The 22,728-nt window shown below is 42.5% G+C and overlaps 1 protein-coding gene across 4 annotated transcripts in view; it reads right to left on the bottom strand.

Moving 5' to 3' along the window:
- ASAP1 (ArfGAP with SH3 domain, ankyrin repeat and PH domain 1) overlaps positions 1-22,728 on the bottom strand; it is a 350,408-nt gene that overhangs the window by 113,763 nt on the left and 213,917 nt on the right. For all 4 annotated transcript variants that reach the window (XM_079901274.1, XM_079901276.1, XM_079901277.1 and 1 more), the window contains one exon: positions 9,382-9,527. In XM_079901274.1, coding sequence (XP_079757400.1) covers positions 9,382-9,527 — 146 coding nt within the window. The remainder of the gene's footprint in view (positions 1-9,381; positions 9,528-22,728) is intronic.

Raw genomic sequence — 22,728 nt, 5'->3', positions numbered from 1 at the left:
AATCTAAAAAAATTAAAACCAGCAAACTCATAGATACGGAGAAGATATTGGTGGTTGCCAGAGCTTGCGGATAGGGGGTGGGCAAAATGGGGGAAGAGGGTTAAAGATACAAACTTCCAGTTATAAAATAACTAAGTCATGCATATATACACTACCAAACGTAAGGTAGATAGCTAGTAGGAAGCAGCCGCATAGCACAGGGAGATCAGCTCGGTGCTTTGTGACCACCTAGATGGGTGGGATAGGAAGGGTGGGAGGGAGAGAGACGCAAGAGGGAAGAGATATGGGGATATATATCTATATGTATAGCTGATTCACTTTGTTATAAAGCAGAAACTAACACACCATTGTAAAGCAATTATACTCCAATAAAGATGTTAAAATAAATAAATAAAAACAAGTCTTCAAAATATATGTATAACACAAGCTTGTTTAAAAAAACAAAACTGATTTGGTAGCAAAACCTGACCTGACCTGAATTCACTTGGTGGTTAGCTTGGACTTGAATTGAGGTGGGACTCCTCACTTATCCCACTTCATGTAACTATTCACCTGAGAAGTCACTAGGGGGCATTGCATAATATATGGCATATGCACCCTGTCAACCTTCTGGAATCTATAAAGTTCTGGATTTTGAAAAACATCTAACCCCAAGGGTTCTGGATAAGAGACTGTGGAGTTGGATGTTACACACACACACGTGTGTGTGTTAGTGTATAAATTATCAGTATCTCTGTGTATAAATCTATGAAACTGTTTCAAAGGACAAACTATAATATTAGTATTCACAGAAGTTAGAATTATGTAATGATCTTTATTTAAAATTTCTGAAATTTTTCTAGTAAACACATACAACTTTTATAACAGAAAGGAAAAAGAAAGCCTTCTCCTTCTTACCCATCCTCCCATTCATATGGACAGATCTCATTTCATGAAATGTCCTACACTACTAATTGGCAATGAAGCATGTCAGGACATAAGGGGATGGCTGGCAGATCAAAAGGTGAAACCTTCCAATTACGGATTACCGTTCTGCAAAATGATGAGGTTTTAAAAATGTATCATATAACCCAGAGCACCCAGGGGCTACCAGTTTACTACTGAGGAGACCCAGGCTTTCAGCACTTTTCGACGTTTCAAAGAAGAACTGGAGAAATAATCTGTTTGCTACAAACCTAGAGCCAATCTGCACATTTCCAACCATTCTCATTTGAAGGGGAAAAAAAGAAGAAAAATTAAAAAACAATCCTTAACTCAAACCACAATAGCCTGCAGTCAGAGACTGCAAACAGGAAATGCTACGCAGCTGGAGAAATCTCGGCTTTGCTGAAACAGCTCTGAAGCAATATCTGCCCTCTAACTGCTAGAGGAGGTGCAGGCTCTTACGCAAGCTACAGCATTGTCCAAAGGCCTAGGGAAGAGAAGGAAGCAGAGGCACAGAGAGTCCCGGCTGGACTGGAATCCTCCTGGGCACCTACTACTTCAAAACAGCTTTCACATATATTTCTAAAACTGCTGCTACATTGAGGCTCTTAGGGTATGGTTTAAACGGTTTTCCTGTGCCCACTGAGAATCTATTTCAATCTACTCCTTTCCCATCCCATTTTTGTGGTTTGATAATTAAATGGATGCAATGCTCTGCTGACTCCCTAACTTCTTCGTCAGGATCACAGGATGATGGCCTGACACTGAGGTGTAGAGCAGACCCAGCACTGTTTAGCAAGTAATGACTTTACTGCTTTCCTTGTAATAGTTAACAAAAAGGAAAAAGAAAAAAAAAGACTGAACATAATTTTGGTACTATATATTTAATCAAATAAAAATATTTAGAAACAGCTAAAATTCAAGATCACCCTGTTTTTCTTCTTTTTTTTCTTTTCTTACAAGGAAGGCTTAATCATTAATACATTAACTAAAGGACATTTGTAAGTAGAAGGAACCAAATATATAATGGCACGGAAGCAAGAAGCAGCCGATGCTCCAGCAACAACAAATCATTTGCTGTGTCTGGAGCTGACTGATTACGAAGGCATCTTTGAACTGAAGGAAGGACGAGTCCAGAGAGACTGGTACATCAACTAAAGAAATATTTCTAACATTTTTTTAAAATGCTACTATCTACTAAGCAGATTATGAACTAAACCTACAAAAGATACTTCACAGAAAAGCCCACATGCTTAAAACCTTGCCAGAAACATATTAAAAACATCAGCAAAATAGATCACGTCCACATTTCTCTGGCCTCTCACCCCTAAAAGGCAGCATTCCCCAGACATATTCAAACATGATGAACGGATTCACTTCTGGGAGGAAACAGCTAATCACCTTTTGAGAATAGTGACCACACAGAGGTCTTTACCTAGAGGTAAAAATTCAAAAGACAGAGAAAGACTGGTTTAGAAAACCTGCAACAGTTAAGAGGAAGTAGGAAGTGGTCTAAATGAATAGTAGAGGTGAGAGTCTGGTTTTTGGTCTGTGCACTTGTTATATTCTGAAACTGTTATATAACAATAGCTATATTATTAAAGACTTTTTCCAACTTTCTCTCCCTGACTAGAATCTGATAATTTATTTTTATTAACCTGATTATTTAAAAAAAAATTATAGACTCACAAAAAGCTGCAGAAATAGTACAGAGAGCTTCCTTGTACCCATCGACCCACTTCTCTCAAGAGTAATATGTTTCGTGTGCTATAAACCACATTATCAAAACCCGGAAATCAACATTGGCACAAGATGATCAACCAGGCTCCAGGCCTTACTTGAATTTCACCAGTTTTTGCACGCACTTATTTTTTGGTACGTCTCTGTGTATATTTCTATGACATTTTACCACATGTATAGATATGGTACAGCTATACCACAGTCAAGACAGAGAACTGTTCCGTCAACACAAAGGAACTCCCTTGGGTTCTTCCTTTATAGTTAACACCCTTGCCCCTGCCTCCAACCCCTGTTCTCTATCTCTGTAATTTTGGATGATTTAGACTTAACTCAGAAAAATACATAAATGGCAAAGTTATCCTGTTAAAAGTCACTGTTTTATGGAACTTCTTATTTTTACTTTGAGACGTCAGAAGCCCACAGTGGTAGAAAGAACACGAAAGAAAGAAACAAAAGACCTTCCTGTATGTACTTGGGTAGTTCCCACTGGACAGGCAAGTCCCCGATCCTATTCCTGCCCCAGTACCTAGATTCCCAGGTGCTGACAGCAAGCAGATATCTCAGCACTGGCTCTCACAACAGGGAAGGGACGAGGCTGAACTGTCAGGGATGAGAGCTCTATCAGAGGGGGTTCTTTGGAAAGTCACATTCTCTGGAACTTCTAGTGAATAACTTTGTCCCAAACAGGAAAAGTGCATATGCTCTAATGCTGACACTAAGTGAAATCCACAGAAACACAAAGTTGCTTAGGACATGTGATTTCATCTATGTGAGGGGAAAAGTGCAGAAAAAGAGGACCAGAAAGACAAACCCGAAATATCAATGAAGGCTCTCTCAGGGTAAGAAGGATATAAAAGAGAAGCTGCAATTTTCTCTTTGAATTCTAAAATTTCCCAACTAGGCAGGTGTTTCATTTTATAATCAGAAAAAAATACATAAAGTCTCTGCAGTGGCCATTAATGCCACAGTGGTATTAATATTAATGTAGTTTACTAATATGGTAACAATCCACTGTGCGTGACTCAAGGAATTTGCAGTTTATAATGTTTCTCACATGGGTCATAGGATCTGATTCTCACATAAGCAACAGGGTAGGAAGGGAGGTACTTTTCCCCCATTCTTCCAGGGAGGAAATTCATGCTTATAAGTTAGGCGAAGTTAACCTTATGGCACTCAGTCCTTATGTCAAAGGACATAACAAAGTCTTTGATTTCTGATGACAGTGGTTCTCAAGTCCCCAAGGTCGAAAGTATTTTCATAATACTACTAAGGAGTTTTAGCTGACCTTCTCACTGTCTTGACACTTGCACTGATAGTGCAAAAATAATGAAGGTAAAACTGCTGGTGCATTAGTGTGATGCAAGGTATTGCCACAAACTGTAGTCACTCTCTTCCTCATGGTCATGCTCTTGCAGTAAAAAAATAAAATAAAATAAAAGGCTATCTTCATTTAAGAATGTCCACCATGAAACAGTAGAAATGACTGATTTTATTACCTATCAACCCTTGAGTATATCGTTTTAATATTCTCTTTGATGAAATACGACGCATAGGAAGTAAAGAACTTCCAAGGCATGCCAAAATAGATGCTTATCTTGAGAGAGCACATGTATGCAGTTTTTCAAGTTGCAAGTTGGACTGGCTGGTTTTGTTAGTTTTCTACTGGAACACCACTTTTTTCCTTGAAAGAGTGACTGACAACTGTGGTACTGAGACCTGGGTATTTGGCAAACATTTTCTTGAAAATGAATTACTCATCACTACAAGGTGAACAAGTGACAATATTTGTTGCTAATGATAAAACTGGAGCTTTCAGAGAAAAGTTAAAATTTTGGAAAACCTCTGTCACCGTGAGCTTGACAGTTTCCAAATCCTTAAAGTTAATTTATATGGTTTCAGATTCATACTGCTACTAACTTTTAAGGAACCACCATCACGTTTTGACATAGTATCAAATAAAATTATTGATAATTACCCGAAAAGGCTCTTGAAGTACTTTTCTCTCTTCCCAATATATAGACCTGTATGAGACTGTAATTTTTTGTCTACTTCAAGCAAAACAACGTATTGCAACAAAATGAATTAATACATTAAAAAGTTCCTCAGTTTTAAATTCTAAGATGGTAAACATGGATAGAAATAGTCCACATAAACACAAACTCTTTGGTGTTCTCAAACATTTTTAAGATTGGGGTCCTAACACCCAAGTTTGAGAACTACTGGCTAACACTCTTCCAATATAATATATGTAATTCACTAAGGAGGGAAACCCAAAGGAAAAAGTAGAGAAGATAGTACTTTGCAAGCTAAAGAGAAACAGGAGTTGGACGACTACTGGTACAGGTTCCAGTCACCATGTCAGATGGGCCGTTAGCACCCACAGTCTATAGAGGCAACATCACGCCTTCTGTAATTTGTGGACGCAGCACTGATGACTCCACGTGAGCGTGATCCACAGTCAGGGAACTTGAGCGCAAGCCCTAATTCCACTACTTCCCAGGCATGTTATTTTTTGAAGATTTGATGCACTTATTTGCAAAATGGGATATGACTATCCGTACCTGCCATTACACGGCGGGTTGCCATAAAGATCAAGCAAGAAGATGTAAGTAATAATAAAAGCTTGTATTTGTTAAGCAAATTCCATAGGTCAGGTATTACGCTTGGTGATTTACTTCCAGGATCTTGATCAAGTCCCACCACTACCAAGAAACAGATACTATAATTTCTTTTTACGGATAAGGAAACTAGCATTAGAGAAGTTAAAGTGATTTGCCTTAGGCTAGAAAGCTGGGCGCTGGGAGTTGGGAGTCCAGGTCTGATAGTGACCAAAACCTATATTCCTCCCACCACTTACAATGCACGAACTCTCCCATCCTGTATTATGGCCTTTTTATAAAAACTGTTTTCTAGGCAGTAAGCAAAGCAAGTTTCTTTAAACCTGGCTCAGTGCATGACCCTCTGTGCAGTCCTCAGATGTCTATTAGTTACAGGTTAGGGACTTTCCTGGTGGTGCAGTGCATAAGACTCTGCGCTCCCAATGCAGGGGGCCCGAGTTCAATCCCTCATCAGGGAACTAGATCCCACACACATGCCACAACTAAGGAGGCCGCCTGCCACAACTAAGACCCAGTGCAACCAAAAAAAAAGCTCAGAGATGCAAGAGGTTAGAAGCTGGCTAATAAAAAGCCAGCCTCGGTCCATGTGAAGTTAACACCAACATCTGGGCAGCTCCTGGGAGTTTGCATGTAACCTCTCACTTGATCATCGTACCTTCCACGCTCATTGAATGTTTAGAAAAACAAACATCTAAATGGTGACTGAGAGTCACCAGCACTTAGTACACTGATGTTTTTCAGGACCAACCCTTCAGAAACTCCCAAACACAATATACTTATAATACTGATTGCTTAAAAGTAACACGACTAATAAAAGTTTTCCCTACCTAGAGTCAGTCAAAAGCAGAGCACTAGGGGTTTCCCTGGTGGCGCAGTGGTTGGGAGTCCGCCTGCTGATGCGGGGGACACGGGTTCATGCCCCGGTCCGGGAGGATCCCGCATGCCGCGGAGCGGCTGGGCCCGTGAGCCATGGCCGCTGGGCCTGCGCGTCCGGAGCCTGTGCTCCACAATGGGAGAGGCCACGGCAGTGAGAGGCCCGCGTACCGCAAAAAAAAAAAAAAACCCCCCCCCCAAAAAAAAAGCATAGCACTAGACCTGACCCCAAAACCGACCCTTTCTTCCATGAAAATAAATAATACTTTAATGTAAACTATTAAAATACCCATCGTGAGCAATATCTTAATTAGAAAATGACATTTTTCAGGATTGACCATAGACCTCAACACAACAGACACTTGGATATTTGCCGGTTCAACTGAGGATACAATTTAGGAAGTCTAAAATATACCAAGGTACCTTTTTTAAAATCTTACTTTCTAAATTTCAACTGTACCCATTACTGCTTAATGTTTCCAGCCTTCACTAGCCTAAGAGAATAGGATTTTCAAGAATCTCCTGAGAAAAACAGCTTCCCAGGGGGGTGCTCCCCCAAACTCATCTGGGGCCTGAAGGTGCTTGCAACTGACTCAGAAACCCCTCCCTGCCCGAGGGGATTGGCTTCCTCTCCGCCCTCTGCTCTGGGGCGTGACCCCGTGAATCTTCCTGGTTTGCTCTTCCCTTTCCTGGCAAAACATGAAAAGGGAAGCAGTAAGCTGCCGGCTGTTGTCGGGTCTTACGAACTCCTGGGACTGACTTTATTCAATCAGAAGAGTGTTCCCTTAGTAACCAGCTACAATACACACTGATTCTTCTAACCTGCTCCCTCACTGGAAATGCCACCACCTTCTCTTTTCTTGGCCGGGCCGCATGGCTTGCGGTATCTCAGGTGCCCAACCAGGGACTGAACCCAGGCCACGGCAGTGAAAGCCCAGAATCCTAACCAACTAGGCCACCAGGGGACTCCCTGCCACCACCTTCTTTTAAGGGAAAATGTTTTTGTTTTTTAAATTAATTGAATGAAATCTTCCAGCAATTTCTTTTCTTTCTTTCTTAGAAGGAGGAGGCCTGCAGCTTGGGGTATGTTTAGGGAAAGAAGACAACCAGAGCCGAGGTGCCAGGCAGTGCAGAGTAGGCTGGGAAAGACAATGGATGCAGCGACGGAATGCTGGGCTCACACCTCCTTACCGACAGCACGCCCGAACAAGTCACAGACATAATCTCAGTGTGCCTCAGTGCGCACATCCTGGTTAAAGGTAAACCCACCACAGGGCTGTTGTGAACTGTTGTGAATTGTGAATCTGTTGTGAATTGTTGAATGATAAATCCACACAAAGCACACTGCCAGGTTCCTCAGAGCGTTCAGTGACTACCAGCTGTTTCCGTAGTTATTAGTTCTGTAGCTACAGTTGTTTCCGTAGTTCCATACAGAGCTAAGCAAACATAGACAACGACTGATGCTTGAATGGCCACTGACTCGTGTGGACGGCATGAAATCCACACACGAATCCCTGCACACGGAAGGAACCTACAGGGTAGGGAAGTGTGGAAATGGACTGGCCCAGGAAGCGTGGAAGTAATGGCTACTGACTTAAGCCACATACATTTGGTCTCCTGGAAACTAAAGGTTAGCAAGATATTCCTGTGAAAACGCCCATCTCAGGGAAAACAGAACGTCCTCCCTCACTAGTAGCCGTTTACCAGTTATTACCGAAGTGAACTGTCAGAATCTTCTTTCACTTCTTTTCTTCCCACCATAGTACCTCTGAGCAATGCCACCCACAAAAAGGCAGGCAGCACCCAGAGGAAGGAGAAATGGGAGGCCTCATCTGAATCAAAGAGATTCACATAATCTAAGATTTACAGAAATATCATGGGTTTGTCAAATAAACCCCAAAGTGTAGGAATACATAGGCCCTAAGTTAAATACCATCCTTTCTCAAATTTCTGAAAAGAAGACATATTTCTATTTTCAGTCTTTATTTTCTTTAAGATTAGCTGTCACTGTGTAAGACTAATTCAGTGGCATAAACTATCAAGCAGAATTAAATTGTCAGGGAGACAGACACATACATATATTTATCTAGTGGGATAAGAAAAAAAAAGAATATTCTGATTGGTCAAATAACCAGGTTAATTTACTATAGAAAGGTAGTCTTTATTTTCCAACAGGGTGCGTTCACATCTGGAAGACAGCCATTTGTACCAAGTAGATTTGTGACACGAGTCTCACGAAAGACCACAGACGCCTATTTGATATGAGTAACTGACCCAGGGTCAAGACATCTTAAGCTTGAGTTCTGGATCTTTAAAGGAGGCAAAGATGCAATGCTGAGACTGGCGAGAGGAAGAGGAGGAAACAGCTCCTCTCTTTCAGGAAGGAGCCTACAAAAGTATGATATACTTTTCCTTTGGCATCTTTCAACCTCCCACTGCTCCTATCTCTTGGGACTTAGGGGAAGAGAGACTTGATTAAATTAACTCACACACAAGTGTGGTAGCTGTGCTACACAGAACGAACCTTTCTTGACATGAACGTAGCGTGAGGGTGAGGGAGGGTAGTGGGCACAATTTGGGGACACCCAGACAACACTGCCTGCCCAATGGGTCCCCCCACCTCCATCTGTGTCTGCTCCTAGGTCAGCAGCTCCAGTGTCTCAGATTTTTAGGGATTCTTCTTGTCATCATCTACTTCTGAAACCACAGATTCCCCAAATCTTAAAATCTTTTCTCTTGGGAGGGTGTTAAAAGGATATGGGGAGTTGGGAGAGGTTAATTATTTGTAAATCAGCGACCAAAATGCATGCTGGTCTTCACACAAGTGAAGGGTGACATGTATGTCTGAAACAAAAAAAATCATCAAACTTTCAACTAATTACTCTTTCAACTAATTAAAATGCAAGAGTTACTAAAACTTATCTAAACAAACACAAAAGCAAAACAATGGGAGAATGTGGAAAAGAATTCAGGTTAACAAGTTTCTCTCAGATTCAAAAAACCTACCCTGCTATCAGCTGGGCCGGAGGTACAAACTCTAGGCACTTCACAGTGACAGTTTCCTTAAATGTGACTCCATACCGAGGACTAAAAAGACTTTTATTTTTATTTTTTGCCCTCAGGATCAAGTGTTGGGAGAAGACTATTATATTGTTCTCTTTGTGATCTTACTATACCTTGATCAGGCTGTAATTAAAAAATATATATATTTTATGAAATGGCTTACCAGATTTTTCAGCAGTGTGGACAGTTCCTTTGTAAGAGTAGAAAACTTGACAAAAGCGGTGCCAAGATCTGGGTTGTCTCGACTTAAAAAATTACTCCCAAACTTATCAAGAACTTGTGCATAGTTTTCTTCATTTTGTACATGATCTGAAAAGAAGAAGAAAAAGGAGTCTGAGCTACTATTTGCCACAATGACAAGTTACTCTGAACATCGATCACTAGAAACTCTCGAAAGGAAAGCAAAGAAACTCCATCAATTCTTTATTGAACATGTCTACAAGGTGGTTAGCAGTGCGCTGAGTGGTCTCACTCACTCTATCAAAGGCGGTTTCCACTTTTTCTATCAGAGCACTGAGTTCATTTATATCCCAACTAATCCACAGACTCACCAAACATTGAGGGGTCAAATTATCACCACATTTTCAAGCAATTAAAAAACTATGATCGTCAGGAAACAAGGAGAAAATTCTCCTTAGAAAAATCAACCTTGGAATGCAAAAGAAAAATCCATGTGTTCTAACATGTTTCTTTCTCTGCAATTAATCCTTATTTCCTTTAATTTTGTCTAAGACCCAGGTCCGAGGAACAGCATTCATACAATGCTTTTTCACACATCATCTCTTGATGCAAAATGTGCAGGTGTAGATCAGACAGATCTAGAGTTCAAGATTGGTTTCACTACCTATGAGCTTGCTACCTTAAGTTTTTTAACTTCCGTGGCTATTATCCTAGCTGGCACGTGAAAGGTATCAATACAATATCTGTGAATAAATTTCCCCATTCTGAGCTTTGGTTTTCTGATCTATGAGATGGAGACCAATATTTACAAGACTGTGGTGCTGATGAGTTGATAAAAAATATACAAAGGTTTCTCAATAGAGTGAATGCTCCGTAAGTAACAATAATTCCTTCCTCAAAACACTTTCTCTACTTGGCTTCCAGGATATCACACTCTCTTGACTCTTCCCACCTCATGGCTGTTCCTCTCCATCATCGTCTTTGCTGGTTCTTCATCTCCCTGGCCTCAAGTCTTTGGGCCTTTATTCTTCTATACTGACGCCCACTCTCATGGGATCTCACCTAATCTTATGGCTTTAAGTAATTTCTATTAGCTGACAACTCCCAAACTGATATTCCCAGCCCAGATCCAACCCTGAATGCAGACATATATCAAGTGCCCGTTCAGTATCTCCTAGTGCTCAATCTTAACTTGCTAAAAACAAACGCTGATGCTCTGCCCCAACTCTCTTTTTTCCACAGTGCCTCCATATCTCAGTGGGTTAATGGCAAATACATTCTTATAGTTGTTCAGGCTGAAACCCATCAAGTCATACCTGATTTTCCCTTCTCATACCCCAGATGCAATCCACTGGCCTTTACCTTTAAAAATATTACTGAAATCTGACGGCTCACCACCCACATGACTACCAACCTTATCCAACATCATCTCTTGCCTCCATCACTGCAAACCCTCCTGCAAAAAAGTTCCTTTGTTGCAGCTCTTGCTCCCCTACAGGCCGTTTCCAGTACAGCACCCAGTGTGATTCTGGTAAACTGTGCATCTCATCTCGTGACTCTCGGGGCAGACACTGCTATTCATCATGGCTATCCAGGTTCCCAACCCTTGCAGGCTTATGGGAAGGGATAGTGCACATCCCCACACCCTGAAGTAACAAGGCGCTGACCAAGGAAATACGAGTGGAGGTGGTGTGTACCACCTTCACGTGGCAGCATCTCAGATGCCCGTGCTCAGCTGTACACGGCTCTCTTCCTTTGTGGTGGAGTACAGGGAAGCATGAATTTACACAGAGGCCCATAGTAGGTGTAGGATATTTATTAAACAAATAAATGAACAAAAAAGTATCTATCAAAATCATACCTTTAAGGGCTTAATTCATACAACAGCTCTTTCTTTTCAAAGCCTTCCCTTAGTTGGCAATAATCTTTCTTTGCCCATAATTCTCTGTACCTCTACTGCAGTATTTTCCACTACATCATACATTTGTGTAAGTACAGCTCTTTCCCTGCCACCAGACCATGAGAAGCAGGGGCTCCCTCTGGCTCACCTCTGCATCCTCACACAACAAACACCACTGCATGTGTTTCAGTGAGCTCGGCTTATGAAGCTAGCTTTACTGAGCTGCTGACTTGGATTCGTCGATTTCCCTTTCAGGAATTTAAGAAGCATTCACTTCTTAAGTCTCCTAGGTTGTTCAGTAATTGAACAACAAATAATTTAAAAATATTGCACTCTCAAACACACCCTCAATAACTGCATGGGAGCAACGGTATGAGCCTGGACTGGGGAACGTCCCAGGAAGAAGTCGAAATACGACGAAGGTAACAAGCGTCACAGCGTCCAATGAAATGAAATGAGGCCCTAGCAACCTTCTAATCATTGCCACATTAAAAATGCATGGTGCCTACAGTGGATGTCGGCATTTCAGGCTGAGATATTAAAAAAGATAAAAATGCAGCTCCGGTTACCGCCCAGGTTCACTCTGAGAAGCGGCTCAGAGAAACACAAAGGAAAGGCCACATCAGCTGCACAGGCAGGATGCACACCTTTGATGTCCCTCATAAGCTGGACCCACCCTGATACCTTCTGTCTCAGGCCAAAGGGCCTCACCCTGCCCTGGAGAACCCCACTCCACCTGCCACCCTTTCCTGCTTCTGGAGGCCAGCAAAAAAGGGGTTCAGCTGCCTGTTCATTTCAACTGCTTTCGAGGGAAGGGTCTCGGAGGTAAAACCTAAGTGGTAGGCTTTGTGTTCGTTTGCTTGAAGTTATAAAATATTTCAAATGATATATCAGAATCTTTAGTTAATAAAACACCCATGTACCCACTGGCCAGTTAAGAAATAAAATACTGCAGAGTGTGTCCTCTCTCTCCCACCTGCTACCCAATCCCAGTATCTTCCCTCCTTCCCCAGACACAACCACTATCCTCAATTTGGATTTCCACGTAGGGTTAGAAAGTACTACGAGAAGCTCTCCTTTTATGAGGGACGACAGACTCATCAGAAAATAAGATGGACTTGGCCAAGGCAGGGAGAGAGGCCACAGGAAGTTGGCTGAGAACCTTCTCTGACCCAAATGCTTTCCACAATATCATATTTAACCTTCACCAGAACTCTGCAAGGGAAGAAGTATGCTTGTGGGGCAGATGAAACCTAAAATGTGGTGAGAGAGAGGCAAAAGGTGAGACTGGATACGTACAGGCTAGACCATGTGTGCTGTATGTTTTGCCAATTCCACAACCGAAGAACCATATGCACACACGTAAGAGTGTGTGTGTATATGTATTAATCACGTTTATATATACACACATGTATAAAATTTCCTAGTGTAGTCGCCTGTTTTAAAATATGGCAGCTAATTTAGTGAGCTGTATCTTGGAATACTACTACTAATTCTCTTGAGGGGAGAAATGATGGGAGTTAAACATCAGGTGCTCGTGCCCGGCATGTGGCACGTGCGCCTAAGACATCAGCTAATATTACCTCTATACCCATGATTAGTTATAATATAGAGATGCGTTTAATATCAAACAACATAGGGGCATACGTCTCACGTTTTAAGTCTTTTCTTACATACTGCGTTACAAAGGTAACAGTGACAATTCACCCGACAGATTATATAACTACACGCATCCCTTTGTACAAAATTAAGGGTTTACCAAGCAGGTCTTCAAAGGCACGGAGGGCAAGGAGAGGCCCCTGGCGGAGGCAGAGGCAGAAGGGAGGGACAGATTACAGAGCAGAGTAAGCAATGTGAAGGGAATGTTAGGGGAGGAGGTGGAGATAAAGGGCTCTGGCTGGGAGCGCACCGCACGGGGGGCGGGGGCGGGGGGTGGGGGGAAGATGAGCCGTTTTAACATGCTTGCTATGCCCAAGTGCTAGATGACTTCAGGGAGCTGGTAAAGTAGGGGCTGGGGAAGCTGGCGAAGACAGAGATGGAATAAAAGGAAATAAAAAAATAGGGTGAGAGAGAAATCTGACCCATTCACAATGGAGACTCACGCTCTTCCAATATTTGTAGGGAATTTCTGGCATTCAGGGTACTGTTGCAAAGTGTAAGGCAGTAAGAGCGAGGTGACTCTTTTTAGTTCTAATAAAAGAACAAAATAGGGCTTCCCTGGTGGCGCAGTGGTTGAGAGTCCGCCTGCCGATGCAGGGGACGCGGGTTTGTGCCCCGGTCCGGGAAGATCCCACATGCTGCAGAGCGGCTGGGCCCTTGAGCCATGGCCGCTGAGCCTGCGCGTCCAGAGCCTGTGCTCCGCAATGGGAGAGGCCACAACAGTGAGAGGCCCGCGTACCGCAATTAAAAAAAAAAAAATTTATAAATCTTTAGCTATATTATTAAATTAATAGATTATGACCTATTATCTGATAAAAGGAACTCATACAACTCAATAGCAAAAAAACCCCCAAATAACCCAATTAAAAAATGGGCAAAGAATCTGAATAGACTTTCTCTGAAGAAGACATACAAATAGCCATCAGGTACATTAAAAGGTTTTCAACATCACTGATCATTAGGGAAATGCAAATCAAAATCAGAACGAGGTATCACTTCACATCTGTTAGCATGTCTATTATCAAGAAAGACAAGAGACAACCGGTTATCTGTTCCCATAACTGCAGCTTAGCAGCAGGAGAATCACCCAGATAGGCCCAGTCAATGTATATAACCATGGAGATAATAAAATAAATGTTTCAAGCTACTATGTTTTGGGGTAGTTGGCTATTCAGTCATGAATAACAGAAACAATCATCTACATTGCTTTTCCTTCATCCCTTTATTTCTCTGTATTCGTTAATTTCTCAAATAATCATAGAATCTCAAAATAATCATAGAATCATAATCATAGAATCATCAAAATCAATTTAATTCACTTGAAATCTTGAAGAAAAAAAGAAGTCTACGAGATAAGTACTGTTATCACCCTTATTGTGTAGATACAAAAAACGTGCCCAAGGCCATACAGCTCATAAATAAGGGAATTGAAATTAGGGTTTTTTAACCTCTGAGCTGAGGACTTTCCCCCATATCTTAAAGTGAGACAGACTCAGATTCCAATTCCAGGTCCATCACTTATACTTTGTGATTGCACTGATCCAGCAACTTCACTGTTTTCTAAACCTCCTTCCCATCCTGTAAAATGGAGATAATAATGGCATTGACCTCACAGAGGTACTGCAGTGATTAAGTAGGATACTGAATGGTACATGATAGACTCAATAAATTTCTACAATGGCAAGGACAGTAACGATGGTGCACCAGCACGCTGGCCGTCCTGGGCTGGGCGGCAGGGGCTTCCGACAGTACTGTGAAATCAATGCGCCCACTCAGAGTTCACATTCCTAGCGGCTGGCAATAACAAGTGCCTTGGGAATACAGTAAAGTTCAATACTCTTTAAAAATACCTTGTATATTTCCCAGTGAGGCCCTTCTCAGAATTTTCCAAAGCACAGCAATGATTAAACAGGCCTTTCTCTGAGGGGAACTTGCCTGACTGTCACCCTGTTAGACTTTACCCACCGCTGACTCTCTGACACGGTCCTTTATTAAGAACCAACTGTGTCGTGAGATCCATCACAGAGAATACCTTAAAATGCAAGACAGCTGTTTTACAGATAAGAAAAGGGAAACACAGTGGTGAAGCCAGGTTAGGACCCAACTTCATTTGATTCCAAACCCATCCTTTTCCACTGACAGACACGGGAATGTGTGCCCCAAACACCTACGTGGAATCTACTACATGAAAGGCTTAATGATAAATAACAAGAAAGAAAGGGGAATCAGACCTCCTGGCCCATAACAATGACAATGATATAATTATCATAACAATACTTGTTAACAGTTATTAACTGCAATAATACCAATTAATTGTAGCTAAATTTTTTGGTGACTTAACGTGCCAGGAACTGTGTCAGGTATTCTTCCTGAGAATTCAATGCTCACAAGAACATGCTAACATTACCCCGTTTTTATATATGCAGAAACTGGTCTAGGGAGGTTAAACAAGTCGCCTCAGGTCACACAGCTAATAAGAGCTGATGACACGTGCTGACTGCAGAGCCTGTGCCTTCCCTCCTACCTACTGGGTCACGCTGCGCAGCTTATGGGATTTGAGTTCCCAGACCAGGGATGGAACCCAGGCCCTGGCAATGAGAGTGCTGAGTCCTAATCACTGGACCGCCAGGGAATTCCCCAAAGCCTATGCTATCAACCAATAGGCTTGGCTAAGTGTTGGAGCCCCTAGATGTCTTCTAATTTTAGCCAGATGCCAAGTGATGGAGGGACCTGAAAACCTGGGCCTTAGTTCCAGCCTCTACCATACGACCCTGGTCAGGCGACTAAGGCTCTTAGGGGCTTTAATTTCATCTAGAAAACAGGTCTAATAATACCCACCCAGCCTACTCCTGGAGGCTGATTACTGAGAGGTAAAGATGTCATAATTACTGTGAAAGCTCTTTGGGGAGAACAGCAGCAGCAGTAACAACAACAGAGAACACGAGAAAACCACAAAGGATTACTTCTGTTTAATGAGTATAAGGCTTGGAAGACACTCATAATAAATCCCTCCTAAAGAGCAGCCCCAACCTAATGTTCCTGGAGGCATCACCTGGTGGAGGGGCACCGTCCTGGGTGGAACAGAGACCTGGGTCTGAATCTCCCTCTGGCCCTGCCTGGCCATGTGTGACCTTGGAAAAGGCACCTAACTCTTCCGGGCTTCAGCTTCATACGTGAACTGTGATGGATAACATCTAGCAAGTACATACAAGTCCCTAAAAATATCTTCACTTTTATTACTTTCATTCACCCTGAGACCCAGGGTGAAGTTCTGATGTGATGGACATTCAAAGAGAATCCAAACATTATGGTATTTTTTGGAGGGTTCCAAGATATGTAAGACAACTGTGGATCAAATCCCAGATCTTCCATTTACCAGCCACGGATCTAGAGCAATTTCTATAGTGTCTCTGACTCTGCTTTCTTAACTGCAGTAATACCTACCTGATAGAGTTATTACGTGAAATGGATGAAAAAACCCTATAATGTGCCTCACTGTGCATCTGGCTTACGCTGTCTGTTCATGAAATGGGAGGTACCATCCCTCACTCCAAAGCAAGTCTCACTTCCTTAGTTTGCTATATTCTCTTTCCTGGGAGCCTAGCTTCTCTTCCAAGATCTTTATGCAAGTTATCTTCCATGCCAAGAATCCAGAGAAGCTTGTGTTTATCAGTTTACCCTCATGATCTTAGAGAAATCTTCAGGACAGCCTGAATATATGTATTATTATACTATAGTTATACAACCTAGCCCAAGTTCCCAGTCCACCAAGCTCCATCACAATTCCAGGCCTAGCCTGCCTCTTTCAAGGTCAAAAACAAGTGTGACCTCCAAGGCAAGCTTGTCATTCACTCTCAATCTCTTGCAATGTGTGGGTTCCCAGCCTTGTGTAATCTGTTGTTATACACCAAGTCCCCAGCGTTGAGCCTGGCACATAGTTAGTGCTCAGTAAAATGCTCACTGCATGTAGTGAATTTTCCTGGAACAAGTCTTCTTTCTTCCTACAAAAAAGACTCAGCATGGGCCATGGGACAAGGACGAAACAACAATGAACTGCAACTGCCATAATAAAGCCATGTGATGCATGTCATGAATTACAGCGCTGGCACAGAGGGGCGAGTGATTCTTTTATACTATCCTACACATACTCTGTAGCACAAATCACACTTTCACAAATTTAATTTCATTTGTTTTTAAAATTACAAAAATAATTCATACCCTACTACAGAGACGTATAAAGATAAAAAGTATTATTTCGTTCCTTTTCTCCAATCATCTCCTTGAAACAAGCAAAGTTAATAATCTGTAGTGTAAACTTTCTCTACGCTTAAAAAATACACAAATAAGGATTTCTCCCCTTTTCTCACTTTTAAAAAAACAAATGTGGGGCTTCCCTGGTGGCGCAGTGGTTAAGAATCCGCCTGCCAATGCAGGGACACGGGTTCAAGCCCTGGTCCAGGAAGACCCCACGTGCCGCGGAGCAACTAAGCCCATGCGCCACAACTACTGAGGCTGCGCTCTAGAGCCTGCGAGCCACAACTACTGAAGCCCGCGCGCCTAGAGCCCGTGCTCCGCAACGAGAAGCCACTGCAATGAGAAGCCCACGCACTGCAACGAAGAGTAGCCCCTCCTTGCCGCAACTAGAGAAAGACCGCGTGTAGCAACAAAGACCCAACACAGCCAAAAAACAAACAAATAAATAAATAATTAAAAAACAAATGTGGTATTACATATAAGACTCCATGGCTTGCTTTTTTCCTACTGAATAAAGATAGAGAAATTCAGTACAATTAAATCTAATTATTTTAATTGTGATTATATTCCATAATAAACTCTACCACAATTCATATAACTATCCCTCTACTGAGACACTTCCAATTTTTTGCCACCAAAAGCCAGTGCTGCAATAAATATTCTTATACATAAGCTCTTACGTGCTATCACTTTATCTCTGGAAGGATACATTCACAAAAGCAGAACTGTCGAGGGATAGGGTGTACATTTCAAATTTTAATTAATATTGCCATGTTCCTTCCAGAAGAGGTTGGTTGTAGCAAGTCACATCCCCAACAGCAATGCACACATGGAAGGGCGGAGCTCTCTATAAACTCATCAGCACATATATGTCATTCTTCTTCTTTTTTTAAAAATTAATTAATTAATTAATTTTTGGCTGCATTGGGTCTTCGTTGCTGCGCGCGGGCTTTTCTCTAGTTGTGGCGAGTGGGGGCTACTCTTCATTGCGGTGCGTGGGCTTCTCATTGCAGTGGCTTCTCTTGTTGTAGAGCACGGGCTCTAGATTGCAGGCTTCAGTAGTTGTGGCACGTGGGCTCAGTAGTTGTGGCTCGCGGGCTTAGTTGCTCCGCAGCATGTGGGATCTTCCCAGAGCAGGGCTCGAACCCATGTCCCCTGCATTGGCAGGCAGATTCTTAACCACTGCACCACCAGGGAAGCCCTGTCATTATTCTTTTTAATTCTTGCCACGTGGATGTGAAAAACTTGACTATAGTAAGCCTGAGTAACTTTTTGTAATTTTATTGTCCATTCACATTTCCTTTTCTGCCTGTTTACACACTTAGCCTGGTTTCCCATTGCTTGTCTTTTCCCTATTTGTAAAAAGACTGTCTTGCATACGGGATGGCAATCTTTGTTGCAAGTATTTTCTCCCATTTGTCTTTTTTTTTTTTGGCTGTGCCACACGGTTTGCAGGATCCTAGTTCCCTGACCAGAGATCGAACCCAGGCCCTTGGCAGCGAGAGCGCAGATTCCCAACCACTGGACCACCAGGGAAGTCCCTCCCACTAGTCTTTTAACTTTCTGTATGGTGTCCTTTGCCATACAGAATATTTGAAATTTCACAGAGTCAAATATACCAGTCTACTCAAAAGACTTTTGGGTTTCCTGCCTTGCTTCTACTCCTAAACCCTTCTAACGTTCAGTATTTTTTCTAAACATCGAAATCTTTAATCTAATGCAATTCATCTGTTCACACAGCAGGAAGAAGGGTTCTAATGTTAGATAAAGTATGTCCTAAACCTTCTAGTATTTAGTTCAGTTTTATTTTCTTTTTAATATTTAAATACTCAATCCATCAGCAATGGGTGTATTCACATGGCATGAGGAAGAGTTCTAATTTATTTCCTTTCTGCTGTATGAAAATACATTGCTTATTTAACATGGCCTGTTGTAGATATCCATTCAATATCGGATAAATCAATGAACACGTGGTAAAACTTGGATGGGGCAGGTTAGGTTTCATAAAAGACGGTAACTGAGCAGCAACCTGAAGAATAAATAGTTGGTTAACAAGTCAACTTGGGGTAAAGCACCTTCCAGGTAAGAGGTAACGGCCTACCATCAAGGCACCATCAAGTACCCAGGGGTTAAGAAGAGACTAACTTGGGGCCTTGGGTCTCTCCAGAGCTCACCATCTTCAGTCTAGAACCAGGCAGGTGAAGTTTAAAAGCACTGCCCTCTGGGCTTCCCTGGTGGCACAGTGGTTGAGAGTCTGCCTGCCGGTGCAGGGGACACTGGTTCGTGCCCCGGAACGGGAAGATTGCACATGCCGCGGAGCGGCTGGGCCCATGAGCCATGGCCGCTGAGCCTGCGCTCCGCAACGGGAGAGGCCACAACAGTGAGAGGCCCGCGTACCACAAAAAAAAAAAAAAAAAAAAGCACTGCCCTCCGTTCCTGTTCATTGTCATACTGGGGCTCAGATCGCTTTTGCCACACCAATCCATAAAGCCAGCAACACCTACCCTGTGACCCTGAAAACAACCAGTTTTCATTTTACAAGACACTGTGTTATCGGGGAATAAGGGCTGGATTTAGAGTCCAGAGTCTGTTTTTTTCTGAGATACAACATCTACTTGATTGTGAGAAGTTATTTCACATCCCTGGGCCTCCATTTTCCCATTTGTTCCCACACCCACTCCCTGCACCGGTCTATTGTTAAGATTAAAGGTATCACCCTTGGAGGCAGAAAGCCCTGAGCACATTTTTTTTAATTGCTTTTCTCCATACCACTTTGGATGATTCACTACTCTGATCTGTCAAGGTCATTTTGAATTTGAATTTGTTCTTTCAAAGTTCTAGCCAAGCTTCTGCGAGAATCTGCCCCAGCCCCTGGGGTTGTTATCTGGAAACTCAGCGTGCAGACTCCCATTTCCGCAGCACTGACAAATCCATTAACTAACAGAACCCCGAGAAAAGATGCCCGCAGAGTTCCACGAGGCTATTACTCAGCATTTAAATGGCACGTGACCATCACTCCATTAGAGCAGAAGCAGAAATGTTCCCTATCCTGGCTCCATTATTGAGGCTTCCTAACTGCCAGATCAAATACACATCACACCTTGGTTTGTTGATGGCTTCTGAGGTAACTTCAGATCTGGCCCCTAAAAAAGCTAGAAAGGAGACAAGCAATTCCTCTCCTACTCCAGTCTCCCACAGCATGAGTGCCCATCGTCCAGTGGAGCCAAGTGTTCTTATAAAAAGATGTGCTTTAAAAATATGGCTCCAAAAAAAAATATGGCTTCACATTTTACTGTTAGTTCATTAACTTTCATCAAGCACCCATACTGAGATACAAAGATTACTTAGGTCATTATGTATGTGCCCTTGGGTGCATCCCTTGGTTGTTCTGAGCTTTAGCTTCCTGGTTAATAAATTACGTGGAATTTAGGGGCTCCAAAAGCCCCTAAAATTGACTGGAAAATCCTGCCTTGCAAGTTTTGTTTTTGTTTTTCGTTCAGGAGAAGATCCATTTTTCCCCGATTATAAAGGCATCTATGATCCCAGAAAGTTCAGAATCACAGAGGAAATGTTAGCTGAATCCAAGGACAAAGCTTCTTACCCTGGACGGGTGCAGAGAGTCCAGCGAGTTGAAGGAAGGGCAGCAGCACACGTGCACAGATGAGATCAAGGGGGCTGAGCTGGCCTCTGGTTTCAGTCACTGGGGAAAAGCATTACTTGTTGGGTCCCATGAACTCCCCTTAGGGTATGTATTGTGCATTTTAGGCTGCAAAAGAATCTTCATGTCATTTTATAACCACTAACTCATACACAGACATGGTAGGGATCATCTTTTCTGTTTCCTAGATATTAAAATGAGGTCCTAAGGAATGAAGGGGCTTGCTAAGAAATGTGCAGCTGCTTCTAGCCTGGGCAGAGGTCACATCCCAGCTCTCCTGCCCTGTGGCCCCTCCTCACTGTGCATGCAGCACAGCAGGAACACAGCAGGACTCTTCTCTCCATCCCAGAACTCCTGGAAAAGGCATCACTCCAAGGGCAGACAAAGCAGAGGAGGAGGTATGCGGAATTACCCATGTGCCGGGTGCCGCCTAAGGGTGCCGTCTGTGATTGAGAATGCACACACACAAAAAGAGTTTAAAAAGAAACATGGCCAATTAGTATTTTCTTCTTTTAGCTCGTTCGAATATTCTACAGCAAACATGTTAATACACATTATACTTCCACATGGGAAAAAAAAATCAAATAGAAAATGCCATTTAAAAAAAATCAGCCCCAGGTGTTCCAGAGTAGCAGGCCCTGCAAGTCTCCACAGAGAAAAAGTGTATGTTAGATCAATTATCTGAGACGTGGAAGAATACCCTTCTGTTGCCTGTGAATGCAAGCGACAAACTATCCCTGCAAAGTCATCCTCTGACAGCCCCTGAGCGTTCTGTCTTACAGGATTGATTACCAATGAAAAACACTTCAGAATCAAGTGCTGCAACCTGCCTGATTTCCATACCCTAACAGGGTATCAGAAAAATCAATAAGTAGTTATCTTGCCGGGTTAAAGACTCATCTGGAAAGTCCCTCCAGTCCTGGAAACAGACACTTTAGAATTCTTGTCCACTCCTAAACCACAAATGGAATTCAACTCATGGACGACTGCTTTCCGGAGGTTATCACAGAGCTTGGCTGCCGTCAGATGGTGTGTAATGTGACGCAGAGCATGGCTGCCGTCAGATGGTGTGTAATGTGACGCAGAGCATGGCTGCCGTCAGATGGTGTGTAATGTGAAGAGCCGTGATGCAGCTGCTTCACGTGTGCTACCCCAGGTGGTCGGAGGAGCGTGTATGAAAAAGGGAGGGTTTAAGCAAACCTGGGGAAAATACCATACACAGAAATAAAACCAAAGACCCTGGCTTTCCTGCAGACTCTGACAGTTTAAGTGAAATATCTTTATACAGGAAAAAACAATCCGAATTGTATGAGATATAAACCATCCAAGTGGTCAAAATGCAGTTTGCAACAAAGAGGCAGCAAGGTATAGGCAGGCTGTAGAATCTTAACTGCAATGGTCTGTCCAAAGGAGAAAGGTGGTCTTGAAAAGAAACTACAGATAATCATTAACCTGAATCCTTAAACAGTAAATAGGCTTAGCGAGAAGGACTGAAAAACACAAATGGGGTTACACATCTGTGCCTTTAATTGATGAGATTTAACTTAGAAGATCTGAAAGAAAAAGAGAGAGAGGGCCCCCCATTCCACTCAACGAGCATGTGTCCCTGGAGCGGGAAGGGCTCCTACAGGAACGCCGATACTATGTAGAAACGCTGCATGTTGTATTTTAAGTGTACTTTACAGGCCATCCAAGGATTTTCAAGGCTTATTTTGACCCCATAGGTTACTTTCCATTCATGCAGACTTTAAAATCTAACTTCAAATAAAGTGTGCCTATAGGTAACTATATTTTACTTTGCAATAAAACTGTAAGCTCAAGAGTGCAGAAATCACTTATTTTTATTACTTTTATTACCT

The sequence above is a fragment of the Stenella coeruleoalba genome (genome assembly GCF_951394435.1).
Source record: "Stenella coeruleoalba genome assembly, chromosome: 17".
NCBI lineage: Eukaryota > Metazoa > Chordata > Mammalia > Artiodactyla > Delphinidae > Stenella > Stenella coeruleoalba.
The sequence above is the reverse complement of the archived record's forward strand: the minus strand, read 5'-3'. Positions and strand labels throughout refer to the sequence as shown.